Below are 22,961 nucleotides of genomic sequence, written 5' to 3' on the forward strand. Positions count from 1 at the left end.
ATGCTGCACTAAGAACCCGGTGATGGTTTTCTTTCTCTCTTGGAAGGCCGAGACTTTACCGGTCTACACGCTCACTCATCACCACAGGTTTAATCGGTGCTGCTTGTATCAGCGACTAAAGTTACGCTCTGGTTCCGAATTGACGTACTGTAATGAAGTGGAAGCACAAGCTCGGTAACACGGGGAAAACGGGGAAAAAGAAGAGGAAGTGAATAGAACAGCCGGCCCAGTGAACGGGTGCTGTGTCTCTGTCTCCTGTTCTTTCCTTTACAATGGCGCAGTCGGCTAATACTGAGACTTCGGAAGATCTGGCCCCGAGCATCGCAAGCGGACGGACATTACCGGGACCGCATTCGTCGCCGCAAGTATTCGCCACATCATCCGGGGACGGCGTCCAGGCCTCCTCAGTGGCTCTCGCGGACGACGGCGCTAGTGAGCTCAACCAAGCCCTCTCTGCTGTCTCAAAACGACTTCAGACAATGACCGATGCGTTTGCTTCAGTCGTCGGACAAAGCACACTTTCACTGCAAGCACCGACGACTCTTCCTGATTTCTATGGTTTCCACGAGGACCCTGTAACTTGGGTGCGTACCATAGAGTCTGTAGCTAATCGTTACGTGTGGACAGACGCCGTGAAGAGGTCCATGGCAGAAGGTAGTCTCCGAGGTGCAGCTCAGGCTTGGAATTTGTTTGAAGGACGAGCCTATCCAACTTGGTCCAGCTGGACCGCGGCGCTGCTCTCTGCTTTCGAGAACTTGCCAAGCGCCTATGACACTCGCTTTATGCAGATGCGGTCACGCCATCAAGCTCCAGATGAAGACATAGCCGAGTACATTTACGACAAGCTGTGGCTCCTTAGCACCTGCAACCTTACCTGGGCTTCCCCAGCGGCCAAGCAGTATGTCATAGATGGCATCCACGACTCCACGCATGCTGTCGTCCTGTCCAGGCATGCGTTAGAGACAACGCCTGACGCTTTCGTCCGCAAAGCTTCAGTGCTACAGGACACAGCTAAACGGCGTCGGGCTGCCACCACACAGCCGTGTGCTACTTCTCAAGTTCCCCTGATGCAGTGTGGAAGCCCCTCCGTTGGCGACGCTAGCCACTGCACTAGCGACGGGGTGCAAGACAAAAGACAGCAAATGCGATACCAGAGCAGCACAAGGCCGTTGGTGTCAATTCACGTCGACGGTATCGGAGAGCTGACGGCGCTTGTAGACACAGGCGCTGAGCGTTCAGCGCTGCTTCGGCGGCACGCGCCTGCCAATCTCCATCCCTGGACTCAGGCACCCTTGCGATGCCTAGGGGGAAACGCACAGCCAGCAGGCACCATTGACCTGCGGCTACACACAACCGCTGGTACAAAGCATCTACGCGACGTGCCCGTCTTCGACGACTTGCCTGCCGACATCATTCTTGGCGCGGACTACGTCCTTGCTAACGACGTGCAACTGAACATTGAGGGCGGTAAAGTTATGCTGCGATCCACAACCTCCTGCGCGCCTCCGACTGAGTCACAGAGAGGTGAGCCTTTCGGCAGGAAGACCCTTTCTAGCGTTCTCGAGCAACATCACGCCCTGTTTGCCGACAACAATGCACAACTACCCGGTACTGACTTGCTTGAGCACCGCATTCCGACAGACAGTCACCCACCTATATGCATACCAATGCGACGGTATGCTGAACGTGAACGGTCTGTCATTGCTGAACAAGTAAGTGAGATGCTGGCTGCTGGCGTGATTAGACCGTCGTGCAGTCCTTGGGCCGCACCTGTTGTCCTTGTTCGCAAGAAAAACGGCTCTTTGCGGTTCTGTGTTGATTATAGAGAGCTCAACAAGCATACTATACCGGACTCCTACCCACTGCCCCGCATTGACGATGCCATCGATACAGTATGGAATGCAAGATTCTTTTCGTCGTTAGATCTGCGGGCTGGGTATTGGCAAATCAATGTCGCAGAAGAAGACAAATTTAAAACCACGTTCCGTACACCTTCAGGCCTTTACGAGTTCAACCGTATGCCCTTCGGCTTACGGACAGCTCCCAGTACGTTCCAGCGCGCTATGAACACTGTGCTGGGTCCGCTTAAGGATCATGGCTGTGTTGTGTACCTCGATGATATCTTAGTTGTGGGCACAACAGAAGAAGAACATCTTCGGAACCTAGACGAAGTTCTTGAGAGGCTCTACAACGCTGGGTTCCGACTAAATCGTGAGAAATGCCAATTTGGACTTACGGCCATCTCGTATCTGGGTTACTCCATCTCTGAGAAAGGCGTACAGCCTCTCCCTGAAAGGATATCAGCCGTTACGAACTTCCCCACTCCGACGTGCATTAAGCAGCTGCAGTCGTTTTGGGGCATCGCGTCTTATCTGCGAAAATTTGTTGCCAACTTCGCTTCGACAGCTGCTCCCCTTACTGACCTGCTCAAGAAAGATACGCAGTTTAAATGGGGCCAATCACAGGAATGGGCGTTCCAATCGCTCAAACATCAGCTGACCGACTGCCCTGTACTGAGCCACTTCAATGAAGACTGGACCACAGAGGTGCACACAGACGCTAGCCAGGTTGGACTCGGAGCAGTACTTGTGCAGCGCGACCCAGATGGTGCTGAGCATGTTGTCGCCTATGCCAGCCGAAAACTCTCAGATGCTGAAAGTCATTACCACTCCAACGAGTTGGAATGCCTAGCTGTTGTGTGGAGCGTTGACGACAAATTTAGACACTATCTGCTTGGTCGGCATTTCACGGTGGTAACAGATAATGCTGCAATTTCATGGATGTTCTCAAAGCAACACCTGAAGCATAAATTTGCACGCTGGATAATACGACTACAGGAGTATGACTACAGCGTCCGACATCGCGCCGGTACTCTAAACCAAGTGGCTGACGCATTGTCGCGAAATCCTAGTGGGGACGACTCGTCTAGAATGAAGGAAGCCTGGATATTATTTTCACAGCAAGACGTCACCGAGGCCCAACGCCAAGACACTGACGTGGCGGCTATCATAGCTTCACTTGCAGACGCGCATAACAGCAACAAATTTGTCGTGCGTGACGCAACTCTCTATCGTCGTCTATGGAAGAATAAGTGGCAAGTTGAAGAACACCTTCTAGTCATCCCTGCTTCGTTGCGGCCTGGTATTCTTCACGCCATCCACGATACACCTGAAGGCGGACACATAGGTCAGCGAGCGACACTAAAGAAAGTACAGGAGCGCTTCTGGTGGCCCAAAATGAGTAAGAGTGTTCGTGATTACGTCGCTAGCTGCGAAATATGCCAACGACACAAGCGGCTTCCAGGGTGCCAGCCTGGGCTACTCACACCCATTCCACCTCCTGCTACCATATTTCACACAGTTGGCATCGACCATGTTGGCCCCCTACCAACGACAGCGGCTGGCAATCGCTACATCCTCATTGCTGTTGACCATCTATCCAAATTTGTGGAGGTGGAAGCCGTGCCTTCTCTGGCACCCAGCTACGTGACAAGATTTTTGAGAGACCGATTTGAACTGAGGCATGGTCTTCCGACCAAACTAATATCCGATCGGGCACCCACCTTCCGCAGCTCCGAACTCCGTGCCTACCTACGCCATGCAAGAGTTGAGCACCACTATGCCTCAGCGTACCATCCGCAAGCAAACGGCCTGACGGAGAGAGCTAATCAGACAATTCAAGCACGTTTGGCTCCCTACTGCAGAAATAGTAAGCCGGGAGAAGCAGATTGGGACGAACATCTCCAGGCTGCTGCTTACTCAATGAACACTTCACTACAGAACTCAGCTGGGACATCACCGTACGAAATAGTCTATGGCCAGTTACCCCGCCTTAACGCGCTCAATTTGGATACCCCGATCAGATTTGGACGCCCCGTCGCGCGACAGACATTATGCCGCAATAATCGAGAAGAAGCTTGCAAGAGTGCCGCGAGAGCCCAAGACGTTCAAAAGCGTCATTACGACCGTCGCCATCGTCCCGCGCCGCAGTACCAGATAGGAGATGAGGTGTGGGTCCAACGAGGTAGTCGACCACCGGGCAAGAAGCTTTGCGCGAAATTTGAGGGTCCCTTTGTGATCACAGAACGCCTGGGGAAGAACACTTGGCGTGTTCGCACTCTGGATCAACAGGGATCCTTGGACAGGAGAAGAAAAAACAATTTCGCCGTCCACGTGGCTCGTCTCAAGAAGAGGGTCCACCGACAAATCTGATGTGGTTGTGCACTGAGTTTCAAAAATGCAGTGTGGCCGAGTGTAATGAAGTGGAAGCACAAGCTCGGTAACACGGGGAAAACGGGGAAAAAGAAGAGGAAGTGAATAGAACAGCCGGCCCAGTGAACGGGTGCTGTGTCTCTGTCTCCTGTTCTTTCCTTTACAGTACATCTATTCAAAGCAGCCCCACGAGGCTCGGAAAGCCGACAAACCGCCTCAAAAATGTAAGCTAATGCAAAGGATAGCTACAAAGTTGTTCATGGCAGCCATCTTTGAGACAAACTGTACGGCGGCCTCTTGTTCCCAACGCCGTTCGTTAAGAGGAAGCTATAGCTCGAGACCTAGGATCTCAATACATGGGAAAGGAGAAATCGTTTTTCTCAGCAACCACTGCACCAAATTTGATGAGGTTTGTTGCATTTGATAGAAAAAGTTAAAATCTAGTGACAGTTGGTTGCGAATGTTTTATTCAGGTCATAATTTTTTATATGAAAACTGACAAAAATCGCAAATTTTCAGAAAATGAATCTATATCAAGTTCACAACTCGATAACTCAGCAAGGAAAAAGGATATCACAATTCTGTAAATTGCACCTAATAGTACATCTTGTAGTCTCCGGGTTCTCTCAAGCCGCCTTTGTGTGTAAGGCTTAGGCTTGATGGCCGACTCCCTTGTGCTTGCCATATGGCTGGGCTTCGGCGGTACCAAGGCAAGTAGAAACACGACAACACACGATAGAATAACAAGCACAACAGCCTTTATTGCTCCAGGGGATTCGCGTGGAAGCAGGCTAGGTTCGACCGCGACGTTTGCCGGGGTCGATAGTGGTCGAACAAAAGCAGGATGCGATAAAGCATGGGAACGTGATGTTTACCTGAGCTCTTTCCTTCGACGTGGCTCTCAGTCTTTCCCTCTTACCGGCTTTCGCCGGCTGCGCTGATCTCGACTGCCCCGCCTTGTTCTTGGATCGGTCCAATGAGCGCAGGGCTCCGCGTACACATCACCGCTGCGTTTGCAACCGGTTTCCAAGAGGGTCGCGCCACAGCACGAAAAGCCGTTTGGCTCCCAGAACGGGAAGAGGGGGAAAGGTGTCTGCTCTCCGCACTTCCGTGGCGCGTGTAAGGACGCGGGAAAATATGAACTTTCATATTTCCGACAATCTAAAGCGTATAAAATTTGTATATTATACATGGCTCTCAAATAGACCACAAGTTTGTGAGTAGAACTTTTGCAACACCCTCGTAAACAATGTAACAAATTCCCGTAAGATATAAATTGACATATCAAATTTTTCCGCTTTGAATTCTTTAATGACTGCCGTTTACAGAACTGTGATATCTAATCTAGGTGTAGAGCTATGAAATTGCAGACTTCGTGCTTCTATTTTTTTTTCAAACTTACCAATTTTTGAAAATTCCATTTAAACTGCAAGCCTTAAATCAATATTCTGCTTCCAACAGTCACTAGAATTTAACATTCTCTCTCAAATGCAACAAATTTTATTAAGATCTGCCCAGTGGTTTGTGGGGGTCTTCCCCAACCCATAGCGCGTATAATCGCAGCTACGTAGGGTTCGGGCGAATAAGTGAACAAGCGAGTCAACTCAACAACGTTAATTGCTGCGGGCAATAAAACACACTTGCAGAGGAAAGTCCGCTCTGTATAATAAGTAATAAAATAGGCTTGCCTCGTCGCATGTGGTAGTCACGCAAACGAGGTCACTCACGGGTTGCAGCGGGTATATCCGTATGGGCAGGTAGGTGTAGTGAGGTCAGAGCCCCCGGGGGTCTCTCGGCCGCGCTCTTTTATACCTTTTTACCTTTTCGCGAGGGGAATGTCCTCCTCACCCGCCGAATACTTTCCCTCTTGCTGCGCAGGCATGCGCGTCGCGAGAGGTAAACGAGAACCGGGAGAGGGCAAAGTGCATCTCTCCCGTGTCCGCATGGCTCCCGCTGCGCGTGCTGCGGACGCTTTGCACGGACGAGATGTCCGCCCGGCTCCCGCCGAGTGCCCTCCGTGCGCAAGCGACGGTGAGCGCCCGTGGGAGAAGGTGGCAGCGTGTGCTCCCCACAGGTTATCTCAAAAAATTGTTTCTGCATTTAACATGTATTTGAATAGCTGGCATCGGAGTTCGGCCCGAGCTAAAGCTTCCTCTTAACACCCATCGGTCTCTTTTTGTAGCTTCGAGCAACCTCTAAAGACGTTGGATTTACATGGCGGGCACGATAACGAATGGCCAGTTGCATGCGTTTGTGTAGATGGTGGATGAACGAGGCGGGGACAATGATCGAGTCACGTGATGCATGGTCATGGTCCTTTAGTCTGTCACGCAGATTGGCCTTACAATAACCCAGATGCTGTGAAGTTGGGACAGCCCTTCTGTATTTTGTAGAAAAACTGAAAAGCAAAACTTTCTATGCAATAAATAAAAGAATGCTGCAAAGCACAGGTCCATTATTAAACTGAGAACCTCATTGGTATTAGTACAACAGAACATCACAATTTATTAGTTTCAGAGGAAAAAAAAAGCACTTGATTATTTGCAACAGAAATGCAACACTCACCTTGATTACCAGCTCCCAAGGGCGATAACTATTCTCACACTCCATTACAGGCTCGATCAGTGGTTCCCAAGTGCTGCGTTCTTCACTGTAGTAAAGGGCTTCAAGCTTCATATCTGCTGTCAAGTACACCTGAAGAAACAGTAATTTATCTGGTGGGTAAGCACAAGTCACGGCATGCACGACCGAGTGGTGCACACAACAAATGCTTGGATAATGAGGAGCACCTTTCTAGACCAGTCGTGTATGTCGGCTTTCAGCGAAGCTTGCAAAAACAAGGTAGGCACTTTCCCTTGTCCTGTGTACGTCTCCAGCAGAACGGACACTTTTGGTAGGCCGATTTGGAGGGACTCAGTTGGAGTGTGTGACGGGTATGCAGCTTTGCGACAGCCCATCTGCTCGTCTTCTGGAAGTGTGCACAAAAAAAGGGTCATCAGCAAGCGGCTAGACAACAAAAGAAGGCAATTAGCACTCACCCTGGTATGTTGGCAGGCTCACCACTTTCGGCGACCATAGCTCAAAGAGGTCAGACGCGTCTGGCTTAGAGGATGCATCCTCGGAAGCCTCCTAGGTAAAGAGACCACGCATTGAATGCAGCTACTTTCATGAGTCAAGGACACCACCAGGAGTCCTGAAGAGATGCAAAAATAGTTGATTACACATGCTCAACATCGCAAATATTCAAGTTGTTTTTTATTAATCTGCACCATAATATATGAATGAATGAAAGGCCAATTTGAGAGAAAAAGGTGTTCTTCTTCTTCTTTCTAGTAGCACTAGCTGAAAAGATGATTTGATGAAAAGAAGCATTTCAAGCACTAGCTGAAAAGATGAATGAGAAGAACAAAATTTCTAAGCGTTACAACAATAGCAGCAAGTATGGTTGGCGATTGTCAAAGTAAATCACATTGCTTAAATTTGTTCACCATATACAGTCGAACGCACTTATAACAATATTCAAGTGCCACGAAAATTCCATTGGTATAACTGGATTGCATGAAAAAAATCAAAATAGGGGGATGGCAGAGCTGTTGTGCGAAAACTATAGTGGCGGGGAGGCCAGTGCTCCATCCGGCTGCTGATTGAGTTGACTCGTTTGACTGTTTAACTCTGCTTCCTGAGCCCTCCAATGGTACGTAACAAGCCGCGGCTGTCGGCGTTCAAGAATGGCACTGCTGTCACACCTGCAAAAATGGGTCACGGGAGGCAAGTGACATGCGAGCTCCTCCGAGGCATCACTTTGGTGGGCTCAAAAAGGGCCTTTTAAAAAATGCGAGAGGGTTGCTGCAGCAGCCTCTCAGCTTGAGAAATCCAGAAGAAAGACTGGGGTGAGATTGCCACAAGTATCTCGCCACGTACTTCTCACTGGCTTGCACGAGAAAACCCCATGTCCATTAGCTTTTCTTGCTTTATGCGAAGATTGCCGACATCCATCTCTTGTGAAGGTACCTCGCAAAAACGAAGCCCCGGAGGGTTCATTTGCAGGGCCTCTTGCGAGGAACTCTTTGAATCAGCCTGCTTTACCGTGTCATTGCTACCGTCGTTGCCGTCAAGCTCAAACTTTGAGAGCGATCTTATGCATGGCGGCGACGAGCGTGAAACAGGGCGTCATGCGAACAGGTCGCTAGTCTTTGCCGCTCGATCGCCCGGTTCTGGAAATCTAACATACGTCGCTCGTCGCCTGGAAGTGCTATGAGCGACTAGCGAAGCCGGGACTGGATGTACATCAGCCAAGTACTACCGACTGTCACATGGAACGAGCAAATGTCCAAATTTTGATACGCGCAAGGACAATAACCAACTGTAAGACCTTTACAAATATTTTATGCCACTCTTTACAGTAAAACACATGAACTAAAATTAATAAAGCTTGAGTCACGCCAGTTTTGGCGTGTATTTGCTGCCCTCATACCGGCAACACCAGGAAGAAATTGCTCAAAGTCGTCATTTGCGTGGGGTTCAACTTGTAGGCGACGAGCGAATGCAACAGCCATCTCCATTGCATTGCTTGTGGCCATTGCGCGCAAGATCACTTGCATGGGGTACTTCACTGTTGCCTTCGCTGTCCGATTGTGATATGTGAAGTGCGCGAGGTGATGCAAACATGATGCGTGGGATGGCCCGGAGCAAAAGACGATGACAAAGATGAAGTACTCCATAAGCTTGGCTCGAGCGCGCCGAGCGTCGCAAGAAAGAAAAATATCTGAAGAAAAGTCCACAAGAGACCTAGAGAGAAGAACGGAAGAGTGGGTACGTGCCACGTTTTAAGATCATCATCATGATCATCAAGAGGAGAAGACATAACGGTGGTGGGAACAAGTGAAGGCGGCTAGTTTGCAAAGGCGTGAGCTTGACGGGTGCTTGGACCTGGGCTCACGAGGCCTCTACCTGGTCGGCTCTGCACTTGCCGACGACATGGCATCTTCCCACAGTAGGCTGCGATTTGCTTGACAGTGAGCGCTCTCCGGAAGCTGGACGACGAGACGCAGAAGAGTGGGCTGCCAGGCGACTGAGCCTGGATGCCTAGGTCTTTCACTCGATCACAGTGGACCTGCTGGAGAAGCTCAAGACGACAGGATCTGACCTCTTCTAGACGGCAAGGCCTCGGTTGAGCCATTCACGTCGGCCGTTCGAGACTTGCTCCTTTCCTCCGACCCCAGGCTTCATTTTGCTGGTACTATCATAACATGGACTGCTGGACCACCATCCCCGCCTATAACTGGCGAATGCTTTATTTGCACGCAACCTTCGCTTGTTTTGTTGGCCCTAGGTACCTTAGTGAAGTCTCTTTGCTCTTGAATTTATCCGTGTATCTAGTGCTATAACTGTCATTGTAATTCCTTTGTTTTATAATTCCTAGTCCGTGTTTATAAGGGAGTGTTATTTTTTATTGATAAATTTATTATCCTTATAAATTTATCATCCTTGCATGTGGCTTGCAGCCAGCCTTGTCTTTTACTGAAAGCACCGAGACGCAACACCTCGAATGCATTTTCTATTAAACTCTTGTGGGGATGCGCGACTCTCACGCGTCCCCTGATGTTGTTTTCCCCGCAAGGCTCCCATAATCTGGCTTTGCTGCATAGCTTTACGGCGGCGGAGTTGCAGCGTATTACGAGAGATGGCGCTAGTGTTGCGCTGCTAACGCCACCTGATGGCGGGGGGTTAGGCGGGCGCAAGAGGGAGAAGGCTGTTCCTCTTCGGGTTGGGGTCGGTGAGCGATGTGGACGTCCCGCGCGTGCGGCGATCCACGCTTCGCGAGACCGTCTCGCGTGGCTAGGTGGAGGGCACCGGTATGGACGTACACGGATCGTTCGAACGCATGACCGTTCGCGTGACCGTACACGTGCACGAATAGGCGATAGTGTCATAGCATGGGGCGAACATATTCGCTCGCTATCGGGTCGCAGTGAGTCGGACTTCCTTGATTTGTCGCGCGCCCATGTTAATGTTCTATTGGTAGTAATTCGGCTAGTGCGCATTAGTGTATGAAAGACGCAATAAATGCCCCTTTGCTTGTTTGCACCACTGTGTTGTCGTTCCTTTGTCCCAAGAGCACGTATGAGACCCCTCACTCTAAAAGAACCTAATCATCTCACCGATGCAAGCACGTTCACGACGGTCGCCTCATTGGTTAGATACACTTTGTTTCCAAATCTATAGCAGTGTGCTTTCTTTATACCGGAAACATCGTGCATTGCCAATGATCAGCGGGCGGATCAGCCATCTTCTGTTTCGGTGGCGAGTCAAATGAGGCTGAGAAACCACGTGGCCCGAAACGACTTTGACACAACCAATGAAGACGAGCAAGAGCGACTTAATATATCGACAGAACTGCACAGAACTGCACTCGGGAGGCCAATCAGGGTGCGTCTCGGCGACATGTTCTCGCACGGCAAGTCAATCCCGTGAGGTAGAAACATGGTTTGCGCGGGAAATTAGCTCCGGCGCACTAGCCGTGTCCGCCATGTTGCCGTTACGGCGGCGGTTCCCGGAGATCGAGCTAAGCACCACGCGTGAACTGGGGGACGAGGCACAGGAAGGCACCTCGATCCCCACTTGTTATAACCTGATATACAGTTAAACCTGGATATAACGAAATTGACAAAATTTCCGAAAAACTTAGTTATAAAGAGGATTTCGTTATATGCAGGTTCGACACGAAAATTAAAAAAAGAAACGCTTACCGTATTTACTCGATTCTAACGGGCCCTCGATTGTAACGCGCACCCGCTTTCCGTTTTTGTCGAAGCACTCATCCTTGGAATGTCACACCAGCTACTGGATGCGTGGACGCGTGTCGTTTCGCACAAGCGCGAGGCATCGGAAATGAAGAGCGAGCATCACGATGGCATCGTAGCATCGTATAGTTTTACAGTAGAGCCCCGCTGTTACGTTCCCGGGTGCTGCGTTTTGGCGGCTGTTACGTCGTTTTCGGCCGGTCCCGGCACAGCTCCCATAGAGCCCAATGCATTGATAAAACCGCTGTTTTGTCGAAACTGTGGGACCGTTCCGGCATCATCCGTTTCGAACTGCCACCCCGCGCCAGCCCGAGTGGCCATTTTGCTTTTCATGTCGCTTGGCTTGGTGGCTTGACGATGGCATTGGCCGCCCCAAGTGCCGGGGGCGACAACTATGACGTATTTCCGGTTATCACCAGCAAAAGCACAGCCCTTGAGATCCGTATTTGCGATCTAAAGATGGTGTCTATGACGCGTTGTGGCCCTAAAATTGGTTTTGGCTCATAGATGTTCCGTATAAAGTCCAAGGGCGATAACGCCATCACCGCGCGCCGTATGCTGTATGTGCGAGTGAAAACGTGTGAGAAGAGCCGACGACTGCGTCTAAATCGCGCGCGCGCAAGAAGAAAAGCAGGGAGGAAGCGGCGAGGGAGCGAGGGATAGCGGGCGGCGTTGTACTGTGCTCTGGCATCAACTGCGTACTGTGCAGCGGTGGGAGCGCGGTCTCGCGGGCCGTATCTTGAAAGCGATCTGCGTTGGGGCAGAGTCTTGGCAGTGTAGGTGCGTCGGCAGCTCGTAGCTTTGTGCGTGCTGTGTGTTCTCGGCGTTCAGTTTGCATTGAAGCGATAGACAACAGCACGAACGCTCGCTTCTGCAGCAGCGCTTCCACACGTCGCCAGCGTTTGACAGCGCGTGTCCGCGCTCATCGAGTGTGATGTGTCACAGCGTCTGCCAGCACGTCGGCAACATCAACTGCAAAAGGAGGGTGCCGGCTTGGCAGGCTAGGCCAGCTGCAGCAAGCGGCAGGATCAGGTTTGAATGAAGGGAGGGGGAAAGGTCACGCCAGCGGCGGCAAGATCGCCGGGTCGAGGGATGCAGGCCCGCTTCACACACGATAGGACGCACGCACACGTGCGCTCGCTTCGCATTCCGTCGCAGCGGAGAAGGTGCTTCCAGTTGCTGCTCGTGCAAAAATGACAAAATTTGGGGCGAAATCGCTAGCTTGTCGGCGGGGAAAATTCATTATTTTGCTGCCACTTCGTTACGTAGAGGTCTCAAATGCATGTGCTTCTATGTAGTAACGGTGGGGAATAAAAAAACTTTGTTATATCCAGGAATTCATTATATAGAGGTTCGTTATAAGCAGGTTTAACTGTATTGTTAAAACTGATATCATTATAAGTGGGTTCGACTGTATACCATCTGTCACCGTACAGTACCTGGCAGTGCTTGGAGGAACCTACAGCAGTGTTTGCAACGTGCATCAAATCCGATTAAAATGAACCACATTCACCAGTGAAGTGACAACGTTTGCAAGTGTTCAAGTACAGTAAAATCGTTTTGAATCAGCACAATGATAACAGTGACTATTTGCTGAATGCAACTATAAACAAAAGTACAATAATGCACATGTGGCAATTTGCAATGTTGGGCTAGTTGTTTCATGCTTGAAATGTGGTTCGGGCACAGCAAAACTGAACAGAAAGAAGGGACAGAAAGAGCGGCAAAATTGGTGCTCCCTTCTTTTTTTCACTGCTTTTATTCTTATGTGTACAAATTAAACCACATTTCAATTTGTACACATAAGAAAAAAAGACAGTAGCAGAGCACTGTGTCTTGTCGGTTCTTTCATGTCCCATTTTCTTAATCAACCTCCTCGTATTCATATACTTATCACTTTTCAAAATCTACCCTCCGAGCAAGGATAAAATCCAGCTCCCTAGAGAAAGGCACACAACTAAACAGGTCTAGGCTATTGACTTGGCTGTCAGGTGGCTTGTCGGTTTTTCCCAAACATAACAGTTATTCCTATAATTGAATGAAAATTAAGTGCCACTTTCCTCCATCCCCCCTCCAAATTTTTTTGTTTCATTCCTTTCTGAAAGCAGCCACAATTCGCCGATTAGTGAACAAAAAAGAAAGGGGGTGGGGGTGGAACCAGGGGATGTGGCTGGTCAGCATCAAAGTTTCGAAAATGCTTAAACCCCCCCCCCCCCCTCTCCCGATAAATTGTTTCTGATGCAACTGCGTCACCCATTCTTACTAAGGAAAGAATGGTGTGTCAAAATTGCAAGAAAAATTAGAAAAAAACTAATTTTTAAAAATATTTATGCATACCTTGTTTTTTCAAGCATGTTAGTTTGTTCTTGGGGCCTGACTATTTCCTACCCATGGCACAATATTTGCCAGTAAGCAGAGGTGTGCAAATAGTAATTTATGAGAACAAATCAAATACAAACCAAATAGTGCCAAAAGTAAATCAAATCAAATTGAATATCAAATATTATAATAATAGTTTTAGAATAATAGTCAAAAAGGCTATTCATTATAACAGAATGTTGGCATCCCAGTATTCGCTACAGTAGCAAGTTTCTGTTAAGTACCCATTACAAAGTACATTTTATCAAAAGCTCGAAAGCATTGTAAATAAATCAACGAGATTCTTATGAGCATGCGTGGTCGTAATAAGCAGAACGAAAGTATAAGATGGGGGCGAAATGCAAAAATGACCGTGTCCTGTGCATTGGAAGCAGGTTAAAGATCCCCTGGTGGTAAAAATTAATCTGGAGTACACCACTACGGCATGCCTCATAATCAAATCGTGATTTTTGCATGTAAAACCCCAAAATTCAATTGAATTCAAATCAGAATGAAGGTATAAATGGTGTCTTGTCACCAAATAAGCCTCTGTGTATACCCACCAAATAAAACAGAAACGTGCGTTGACTGAAGCGATGGCAGAACGAAGAAAGGACATTTAAATGCGTTTGCATTTTTAGGGTTCTTCACACATTTTCCGAGGTTGACTGGGTCGCGCTGATCCGTGGCATTTTTATCACAAGTGTTGTTATATGCGCTATTGATGTGTTCTGCTGACTGGATCGTGCAGATCTGTGGGTTTTTAAGCAAATGGTTCTAGATTCTAAAATAAAACCAGTTGTTAGAAAGTGCTCGTCTTTGTGTTGCACCTTTTTTCTCATTCTTGTTTGTTTTGTGCACAAAAAGTTTTTTAAAAATGAATCTGTTCCAACAAGGCCGACTCACAGTTATACTTTCCAAGGACTATCTATCTACCTATGTCTGTATGTATGTATCTATGTTTCTATCTACATATGTATCTAAAAATTTTACCGCCAACCTGGGTCATTGGGTAGTTTGTGGTCGAACGAGAGAGAGACAGAAGAAAGAGGAAAGGCAGACAGGCTAGCCACAGGGGAAGATTCGGTTTGCTACCCTATGCTGGGGAGAGAGGAGAGGGGGATGTAAAGTGAGAGGAAAGTAGAGATAGAGAAAGAAAGGAGCGAAGATACACAATCACAGTCGGTCATTGACACCGCATACAATCACTGCACAGCACAGTAGCACTTGTAGCACTGTAAACATCAGTTAGGGCTATAACCGCTTGTACAATTCTGTAGTCCTTAAAAACTGCAACAGAGCCCTCGCCACCCTCCGCTGCGATGGCTTGTGATGTTGGCATTCTAAAATGGTTTCCTCAGTTAAAGCTCTTTGGTCCAAGCGTGCCATTGCAACTGAGAGCGATTGTCTCTGTAAATTGTAGCGAGGACAGTAACAGAGAAGGTGTTGAAGAGGCTTCTCGCTACCACAGTGATCACACGAGACATTGTCGGCCCATCAGATTCAGAATGCAAAAGACTTCTTAAAGGCCACTCCTAGTCATATTCGACAAAGCAGGGTAGCTTCATGTCGGCAGAGTTCAGCTGGGATGCAAAAGAGTAGAGAAGAGTCTAGGTGGTGCAGCCGGTTGCTTTGAAAAATTTGCGTGTTCCACATGGAGAATGTGATACCCCGGGTCAAATGGGTAGCTGTCAAACTGCTGTGCTGAGGTAACAGGGTTTGAGACCAACCACCGAACCAACTTGGGTCACTGAGTATGTGGCAATACATGTATATGTGCCGCTCTTCAAAAAACCTCTTTCACGTGGATGTGTCACTGTAAGATGCGGGACTGCGTAGGTACTGCTGTTAGAAGGAACACTTTGTCGGCAACTTGGAGCCCTGGGTAAGCCTAGGAAATATTCCAATAGAAATCTCTGCTGGTCTTATAAGAAATATATAGGTCCAATGAGAAAACGTACAGGTCCCATAGCAGAATGTACAGTTCCCATAGCAAAGTGTACTGGTCCCATAAGGATTTCTGCCGGTCCCTTATCAGGGGAATAGTGTTCTATAAGACAAATCAAATGTTTTATGGGTCCCAATAGAAGCAATAGAAGTACTGATATAAACTTGTATTGGACAAATAAAATGTTTTATAGGTCCCAATAAATGCAATAAAAGTAGTGATCATGATATAAGCTTGTATTGGCAGTATTGGTTGGCAAGAAGTCGACCAAGTAAATGCGCCAAACATTGAGAATGAAGGCAGAAAAGGCGTCGTTTTAATAAAGGGTTTATGCGTTCCAAGCTGTTTTTTTGTTCTACTCAGCTGGATATTTAGCTACAATTTGTTGTTTCAGTGTGTAATTTCGTAGAGATCATAGCTGGCTGCCAGCACATCTGTAGGAGTAGAACAGATGGGGCTATATATAGGCCACAATTGGTTGTGTAAGTGGTGTCCTGTATGTGCTGACCGCTGCTGCCTTGCCAAAAAGGTCAAAGTCTGGGAGGGTTCACGTAGAAAGATTCGCTTACGAATAAAGAATTAATGCACCTTTGTAGAACAAACCACTTTGCTACACCATGCTACTGTCAACACCAATACACCTGTAAACTAATAGACCAATACAGGCTATCATTTTTACTAGTGATCAGACATCTTATCTTATAGTCCAATAGACCAATACAGGCTATCAGTTTTATTAGTGTATCAGGTCTATTGTTTCATAATCCAATAAGATGAAACCTATAGACCTTTTCACTAATTACAAACATAGGCCCTGCACAGCTTCCGGTTTTGCCCACTGACGTAGCTGCTAAATGTAACTGGCAAAGAAGCAACCATGCGTTAAAACAAAAGCCCTCAGTTTTGCAACGCTTTTACCCTCTATATACATAACCATAGTTTTACAAGTGCAGTTTCCAGTGAGTTACACGAAAAAAAATGTAAGTATTAGCCTTGAGGCATTATGCGTCATTCTTTTAATTGAAAACGTAAAAATGGACTTCGAAACATGCTTTTTGTTCCCGCATAGCAGACTGATAAGGCACGTGACCGGAAGTTTCTTGGGGGCGGCATGCTCGCTGCTGTTATTGCGAGCATGAAACCGTCTATAGAAACCAATAAAATATTTCTATTAGAATTTTTCCTAGGGTATGTGCCACTCAGTCTGAGCTAATCTTCAATGAACCTCTTTGATGCCAACTAGGGTCACAAAAATATCCCTTAAGTTTCTCCAATGTTGGGCAGAATCGAACCCACATCACAAGTGATCCTCAAGGACAGCAACCCAACACATTAGCAGGCTGCGCCACAAATGCACTGGGCCGCTTTTCAGAGAACCTCTTGCCAACTTGGGTCACCGAGTATGTGCCATTGAGTGTGCAGCAAGCGAAGGAACTATTTTCAGCGTTCACAGGCACCAGGCGCCACACTTTTCGTCTCAGAGGCCACACACCGACTTCTCAGCAGGGCCACCTTCCCCACCGATCATCGACTCAGAAGGCAGTGAAGGCACTTTTGTGCTTTCTGAGAGCGTCTTGGTTTGTACGAGCGCCTTTGACTCTGCAGTACAATCCGTGCACGTCTCCATACCCCCACCCTCTCTCTCCCTTCTTTCTCTTCCCCCAGTGTAGGGTAGCCAACCAGACTCTTGACGGGTTAACATCCCTGCCTTCCTTATATATATCTCTCTCTCTCTCGGCAGGGCCACTAGACGGTGCAGTGTGTCCAGAGAGGAGCGTTAGGAAGGAGCCTCAGTGCCGCATGACGGATTTCTCAGCATTCGCAAACACCGGCGTGCCATGCATTTCGGAGGCCACGTGCAGGCTTTGTGGTGGCGGCACAAGATGGCACCAAGTATTCTTATGGACGCACGAAAGAGGAGTCCTGCTGCATGCACAGCTGATACATCACTCGCTTTGACAAAGGCAATATGTTGTGTCACTATATTGATTAAATGCAAAGACATTACCGTTGTCAGTCATCGTGAGATGGGTTTTGCTGGAATTTTTTTTTTAGCTGGAATGGTTGCTGCAGGTGGTGCCACAATAATATTGCCACATGGTGTGGCACAGCACAGCTAGGGGACTGTAGAAGAAGAGAACGAGGTTCGTCTCGGCATCATGCGACGACGCTTACGCTTGCCTGGATCCTCATTCAGCGTATATTGTACAGCAGGGTATACGCGACAATTTGGTGGAGCTTGCTGGGTACGCTCAACTTATGCAGGAGACCCCACTGGGCAGCAAGAACCTCGCCCCACAATTGGAGCTGACTCCAGTTCACCGCACAAGCCGGCGAATCCGAGGCCTTGCCCCAGAATATGGAAACCCCCAGGAACAAGTGATGACTGCGACCACTGTGAATTCTATGAAAAGGGTGACACCGACTTACCTTACGGTGCTGAACCCCCAAGTGCCAACGGCTTTTCATGGTGACACATTTGAAGATGTGGAAGACTGGCGGGTGGAGTTCGAGCGCGTGGCTGCGTGTAATGAGTGGGACAACAACGCCAAACTCCGGCACGTCTACTTCAGCCTCCAGGATGGTGTTCGCACGTGGTTTATGAACCGCGAAAGTGCCCTGTCATCCTAGCCCGAGTTCCAGCGCAAGCTACTGGAGACTTACTCCAGCCCCGATCGCCGGGAAAAAGCGGAGCGAGCCCTTCAATCACGCGTTCAAAAGACCAATGAGAACGTCACGATGTACGTGGAGGACATGACACATCTCTTTCAGCGTGCCGACCCGAGCATGTCGCAAGAGAAGAAGGTGTGTCATCTGATGCAAGGAGTAAAGGAACAGCTCTTTGGCGGTCTTGTTCGGAATACGCCCAAGACTGTTACGGAGTTCCTCACCGAAGCCACCGCGATGAAGGAGACACTTCAGCAACGGTCGAACATGTACAACCGGCAAGTCAATGCCGCCTGCACTCCGGATACGCCGGTGGGCTTCGGGTGCGACGTTGCCTTGCTTTGCGAGCTGATTCGCTCCATGGTTCGCGACGAGCTGCAGAAGCACCACGGCCAGTCGGCTCCCTCACCAGCGTCATACGCAACGAAGTACAGCAGGCATTGCAGGCATCTCTTTCCAGCAGTGAAGCATCACCTCTGCCAAGCGAGTCCCGGCGCAAGACTTCCGCGGAAACATTGCTGAGCCCCGCCCAAGCGTTCACACCCACTTATGTTGCGTCGCCAGTCGCGTTGCAGGCGGCGCAAGCTGCTCCGACAACCCCGCTACTGTACTTCGACGACCGCCGAATACTGGCGAGGAAATCAGAGGTTTGGCGAGCACCCGATCGACGACCGCTGTGCTACTACTGCGGCGAAGCGGGTCACGTGTATCAGGAGTGCCCCTACCGATGACTCGGACTGCGGAGTTTTTCTATCAATTCACCTCGACCTCGGGTCGGCCAAAGGCGTCCCGACGTCGCAGAATTCCTCGAACAGCAGCGCAGGCTGGACACATCGCAGCGGCTGTCACGCTCACCCTCACCGCGGCAATATTTCCCTGCTCGTGATACCACCTCGAGGACGACGCAAGGGAGATCACCAAGTCCACGCCGGGAAAACTGACGTCAGCGATCTTCCGAGGCGGGGCTGCTGATACTCGACGCGCTGAAGACCTCGTATCGTCCTGATGACTGCAGATTAATGAAAACACGATGACGCCAGAAATAGTTCCCGTGAACAAGATTTCACTGGACATACCTGTGTTGATCGATGGCAGAAAGATGAGTGCACTTGTAGATACCGGCACCAATTACTCTATTCTTAGTGGCAAACTGGCGAGCATTCTGAAGAAAGTTACGTTGCCCTGGAATGGGGCACCAGTTCGTACGGCAGGTGGCCACGTCGTCACACCACTAGGCTTATGCACCGCCAGAGCAGAAATTCGCGGTGCTGCTTTTCTCGCCACTTGTCTGGTTCTATGCGAGTGTTCCCGCGATGTAATTCTTAGGATGGACTTTCTCCGGGAATATGGCGCCATTATTGGGCTCCGGAGGCGAGCGCTGCATCACTTTCTCAACACAAAAGGCAACAACGCAGACCGACGCCACTGGACGCAGATCTGCACTTTGCGTTTCAGACAACAGCATCACGATACCGCTGCGTGCGAGTGTTATGGTTCCGGTCAAGTCCGACGAGCTACAAGACGGTGAAGCCATTGTAGAAGGCAACATTTATATGGTGCTGACCCAAGGTATTTCTGTAGCGCAAAGCCTTGTGGAACTTCGTGATAACCAGACAGTGGTCCTCGTTACCAACTTTACTTTTGAGCATCGGCACATTTTTCGTGGCACCGCCATCGCCTCCGCGAAACCATCAACGGAGATCATCGAGTGTTTTGCTTCTGAAGTAGACACAGAAAACGGTTCGCGCAGAGACAAACATGTAAACTCCGAGTTTATGGACGACCAAAAGAACGCACTGCAGGAACTCTTGAATGAATTCCGCGCGTGCTTCGCTCGGTCTACTAGGGTGGGCCAATCGCCAATCACGAAGCACCGAATAACGACATCCGACGAAGCAAGCCCTATCAAACAACAGCCTTATCGTGTCTCGCCGAAAGAACGTGAGGCAATTCAAGCCCAAGTCAAGGAGATGTTATATGATGGTGTCATTCAGCCTTCGAACAGTCCGTGCTCCTCCCCGGTCGTTCTGGTCAAGAAAAAAGACTGAACGCTTCGTTTCTGTGTTGATTATCAACGCCTGAACGATGTTACCAAGAAGGACGTGTACCCCTTACCACGTATCGATGACTCTTTAGACAGGTTGCGGCGAGCTAAGTATTTTTCGTCTCTCGATCTCAAGAGCGGTTACTGGTATATTGAGGTAGATGAATGAGACCGCAAAAAAACTGCTTTCGTCACTCCAGATGGCCTTTACAAATTCATAGTACTTCCTTTCAGTCTCTGTTCGGCACCAGCAACTTTCCAGTGAATGATGGACACCGTTCTCACTGGTCTGAAGTGGCAAAGCTGCCTCGTCTACCTCGACGATGTGGTTGTTTTCTCGGCGACATTTGACGACCACCTGAAATGACTGCGGCAAGTTCTCGAAGCCATCCGATCGGCTAACCTCACCCTTAAGCCTCAGAAGTGTCATTTCGGATACAAGGAGCTGATGTTTCTGGGACACGTGGTCAGCGCGGAAGGCGTTAACCCTGATCCCACGAAAACTGCCGCTGTAGCCACGTTTCCAACACCGACTGACAAGAAGGCTGTCCGACACTTCCTGGGCCTCTGCGCATACTACCGGTGTTTCATCGAAAATTTTTCGAAGATGGCGGAGCCGCTAACTCGAGTCACGAGGGACAATGTATCGTTAGTCTGGGCCGCAGAGCAAGAGACTGCTTTCACCGAGCTTCGACAGCGTCTGGTGTCAGCACCAGTTTTAGACCACTTTGACGAGGAGGCGGACACGGAAGTTCATACAGACGCCAGTAACGTTGGTCTTGGTAAGGTGCTTGTACAATGGCATGAAGGTATTGAAAGAGTGATCGCATACGCAAGTCACCAACTACACCACCACGGAGAAAGAGTGTCTTGCCGTCGTATAGGTGCTGTTGCAATCGAGTGTATACAGATTTAATCTCAGTTTAATCACAGTTGCAACATCAATAAACATAATGTGTGGGGATGCGCGACTCTCCCGCGTCCCCTGATGTTGTTTTCCCCGCATGGCTCCCGTAATACGGCTTCGCTGCGTAGCTTTACAGCGGCGGAGTTGCAGCGCATTGCGAGAGATGTCGCGATGCTAACGCCACCGAATGGCGGGGTGACTTGGGAGAAAAAGTTCGAAGGCGCTCTCTCTTGGCGATTGGGATCGGCGGCCAACACGCACGAACGCATCGCGCGTGCGCCGGCCCGCATCGCGCGACCATCGCACGAGGCTAAGAGCAGGACACAGGTATGGACGAACACGGATCGTTCAAGCGCACCACCGTTCGCGTGACTGTACACGTGAACGACTAGGCAATGGTGTCATAGCATGGGGCAAACGTATTCGCTCGCTATCGGGTCGCGGTGAGTCGAACTTCCTTGATTTGTCGCGCGCCCGTGTGAATGTTCAATTGGTTGTAATTCGGCTAGTGTGCATTAGTGTATGAAAGGTGCAATAAATGCCGGTTGTTGTCAGGGTAGCGACGCATTAGGCCTAAGGCTTTACGAAGCCACCTTTCGCACGTGGAGAGACACAACCTGGTGGACCGTGGTGTTGAGGTGTCGCACATTGCTTCCCTCATTAGTTCGCCTCGCACGAATTGAAATTACTTGTTCGACTCAAGAAGGCAAGCTTTGTTCACGTGAGCTTAGCATCTGAAATGCCGTCCGAAATTTCGCTAGCCGAATTGAACATCGTACCACGTGGGCGATGCGTATGCCGAATTCCTCTCCCTTGCACTACTTTAGTGTTTGTCAAGTGCGATGAGTGTACGTAGCGTGAGCGGAGTCCCCTGGTTTGCTGTCACCTGCACATCGTCAGTGTTGCTGCCCCGGACTACAATCGAGCTACCCCAGGCGATGCAGATGCCTGTGGCCGGTTCGGCGCAGCGATTTCGGCGGCTGGGAAAGGAGCCGGCAGTCACCAACGGCTACAGCGGCTCTCGCCGGCAGGGCGCGTCGGCGCGAGCGACGCTTGCTTGGGCTGACTTCTGCGTCGCCGTTTCCGGAGTCCTGTTGTAGTCCTGTGCTGGAGTCGTGCCATCGAATCTGCAGACGTGGTGCTGTGACCAACGGACGCCAGCGGTGAACCTCAGTCAATGTCGGCTCGCACGTTGTGGATAACGCGTGGAACTTTACTCGGCGGCGCCACTGTCGCATGTACTAACTTTTGTTCGCGACGCACGCGTTGATAGGCCTTGTGACATGTTTTGCCGGCGTATGTGTAGTGATTTAAGGTTGGGGGGATGTGGGGATGCGCGACTCTCACGCGTCCCCTGATGTTGTTTTCCCCGCATGGCTCCCGTAATACGGCTTCGCCGCATAGCTTTATGGCGGCGGAGTTGCGGCGCATTGCGAGAGATGTCGCGATACTAACGCCACCGAACGGCGGGGTGACTTGGGAGAAAAAGGTCGAAGGTGCTCTCTCTTGGGGATTGGGATCGGCGGCCAACACGCACGAACGCTTCGCGCGTGCGCCGGCCCGCTTCGCGCAACCGTCGCGCGAGGCTAACAGCAGGAAACAGGTATGGACGAACACGGATCGTTCGAGCGCGCCACCGTTCGCGTGACTGTACACGTGAACGACTAGGCGATGGTGTCATAGCATGGGGCGAACGTATTCGCTCGCTATCGGGTCGCGGTGAGTCGGACTTCCTTGATTTGTCGCGCGCCCGTGTGAATGTTCAATTGGTTGTAATTCGGCTAGTGTGCATTAGTGTATGAAAGGTGCAATAAATGCCCTTTTGATTGTTTGCACTACTGTGTTGTCGTTCCTTTGTCCCAAGAGTACATGTTAGACCCCACAAATGAAACAATATCAACTACCAAATGTGAGCGAAATTTGAGTGTGAAGGACGGCGATTTATCTGGAAAAGTCTGAGTTATGCAGCGTGCTCCAAATAGCTTTGTGTTCTTTATGTCCACTGTGGCAGTCGTAAAATTTG

At 49.6% G+C, this 22,961-nt stretch overlaps 1 protein-coding gene and 1 long non-coding RNA gene across 2 annotated transcripts in view; one reads left to right on the forward strand and one right to left on the reverse strand.

Moving 5' to 3' along the window:
* LOC119460513 (intermembrane lipid transfer protein VPS13A) overlaps positions 1 to 22,961 on the reverse strand; it is a 1,139,096-nt gene that overhangs the window by 662,458 nt on the left and 453,677 nt on the right. The window contains exons 40-42 of the mRNA XM_037721434.2: positions 7,250 to 7,340; positions 7,001 to 7,179; positions 6,777 to 6,905 (exon numbers count right to left, since the gene is read on the reverse strand). Of these exons, the coding sequence (XP_037577362.2) occupies positions 6,777 to 6,905; positions 7,001 to 7,179; positions 7,250 to 7,340 (399 nt within the window). The remainder of the gene's footprint in view (positions 1 to 6,776; positions 6,906 to 7,000; positions 7,180 to 7,249; positions 7,341 to 22,961) is intronic.
* The window catches only part of LOC125947490 (uncharacterized), a 409,960-nt gene that overhangs the window by 9,694 nt on the left and 377,305 nt on the right, over positions 1 to 22,961 (forward strand). The window contains exon 2 of the long non-coding RNA XR_007468334.1: positions 22,254 to 22,743. This is a non-coding gene — a long non-coding RNA (uncharacterized LOC125947490). The remainder of the gene's footprint in view (positions 1 to 22,253; positions 22,744 to 22,961) is intronic.

Source organism: Dermacentor silvarum, chromosome 8 (assembly GCF_013339745.2).
Source record: "Dermacentor silvarum isolate Dsil-2018 chromosome 8, BIME_Dsil_1.4, whole genome shotgun sequence".
Classification (NCBI taxonomy): Eukaryota; Metazoa; Arthropoda; class Arachnida; order Ixodida; family Ixodidae; genus Dermacentor; species Dermacentor silvarum.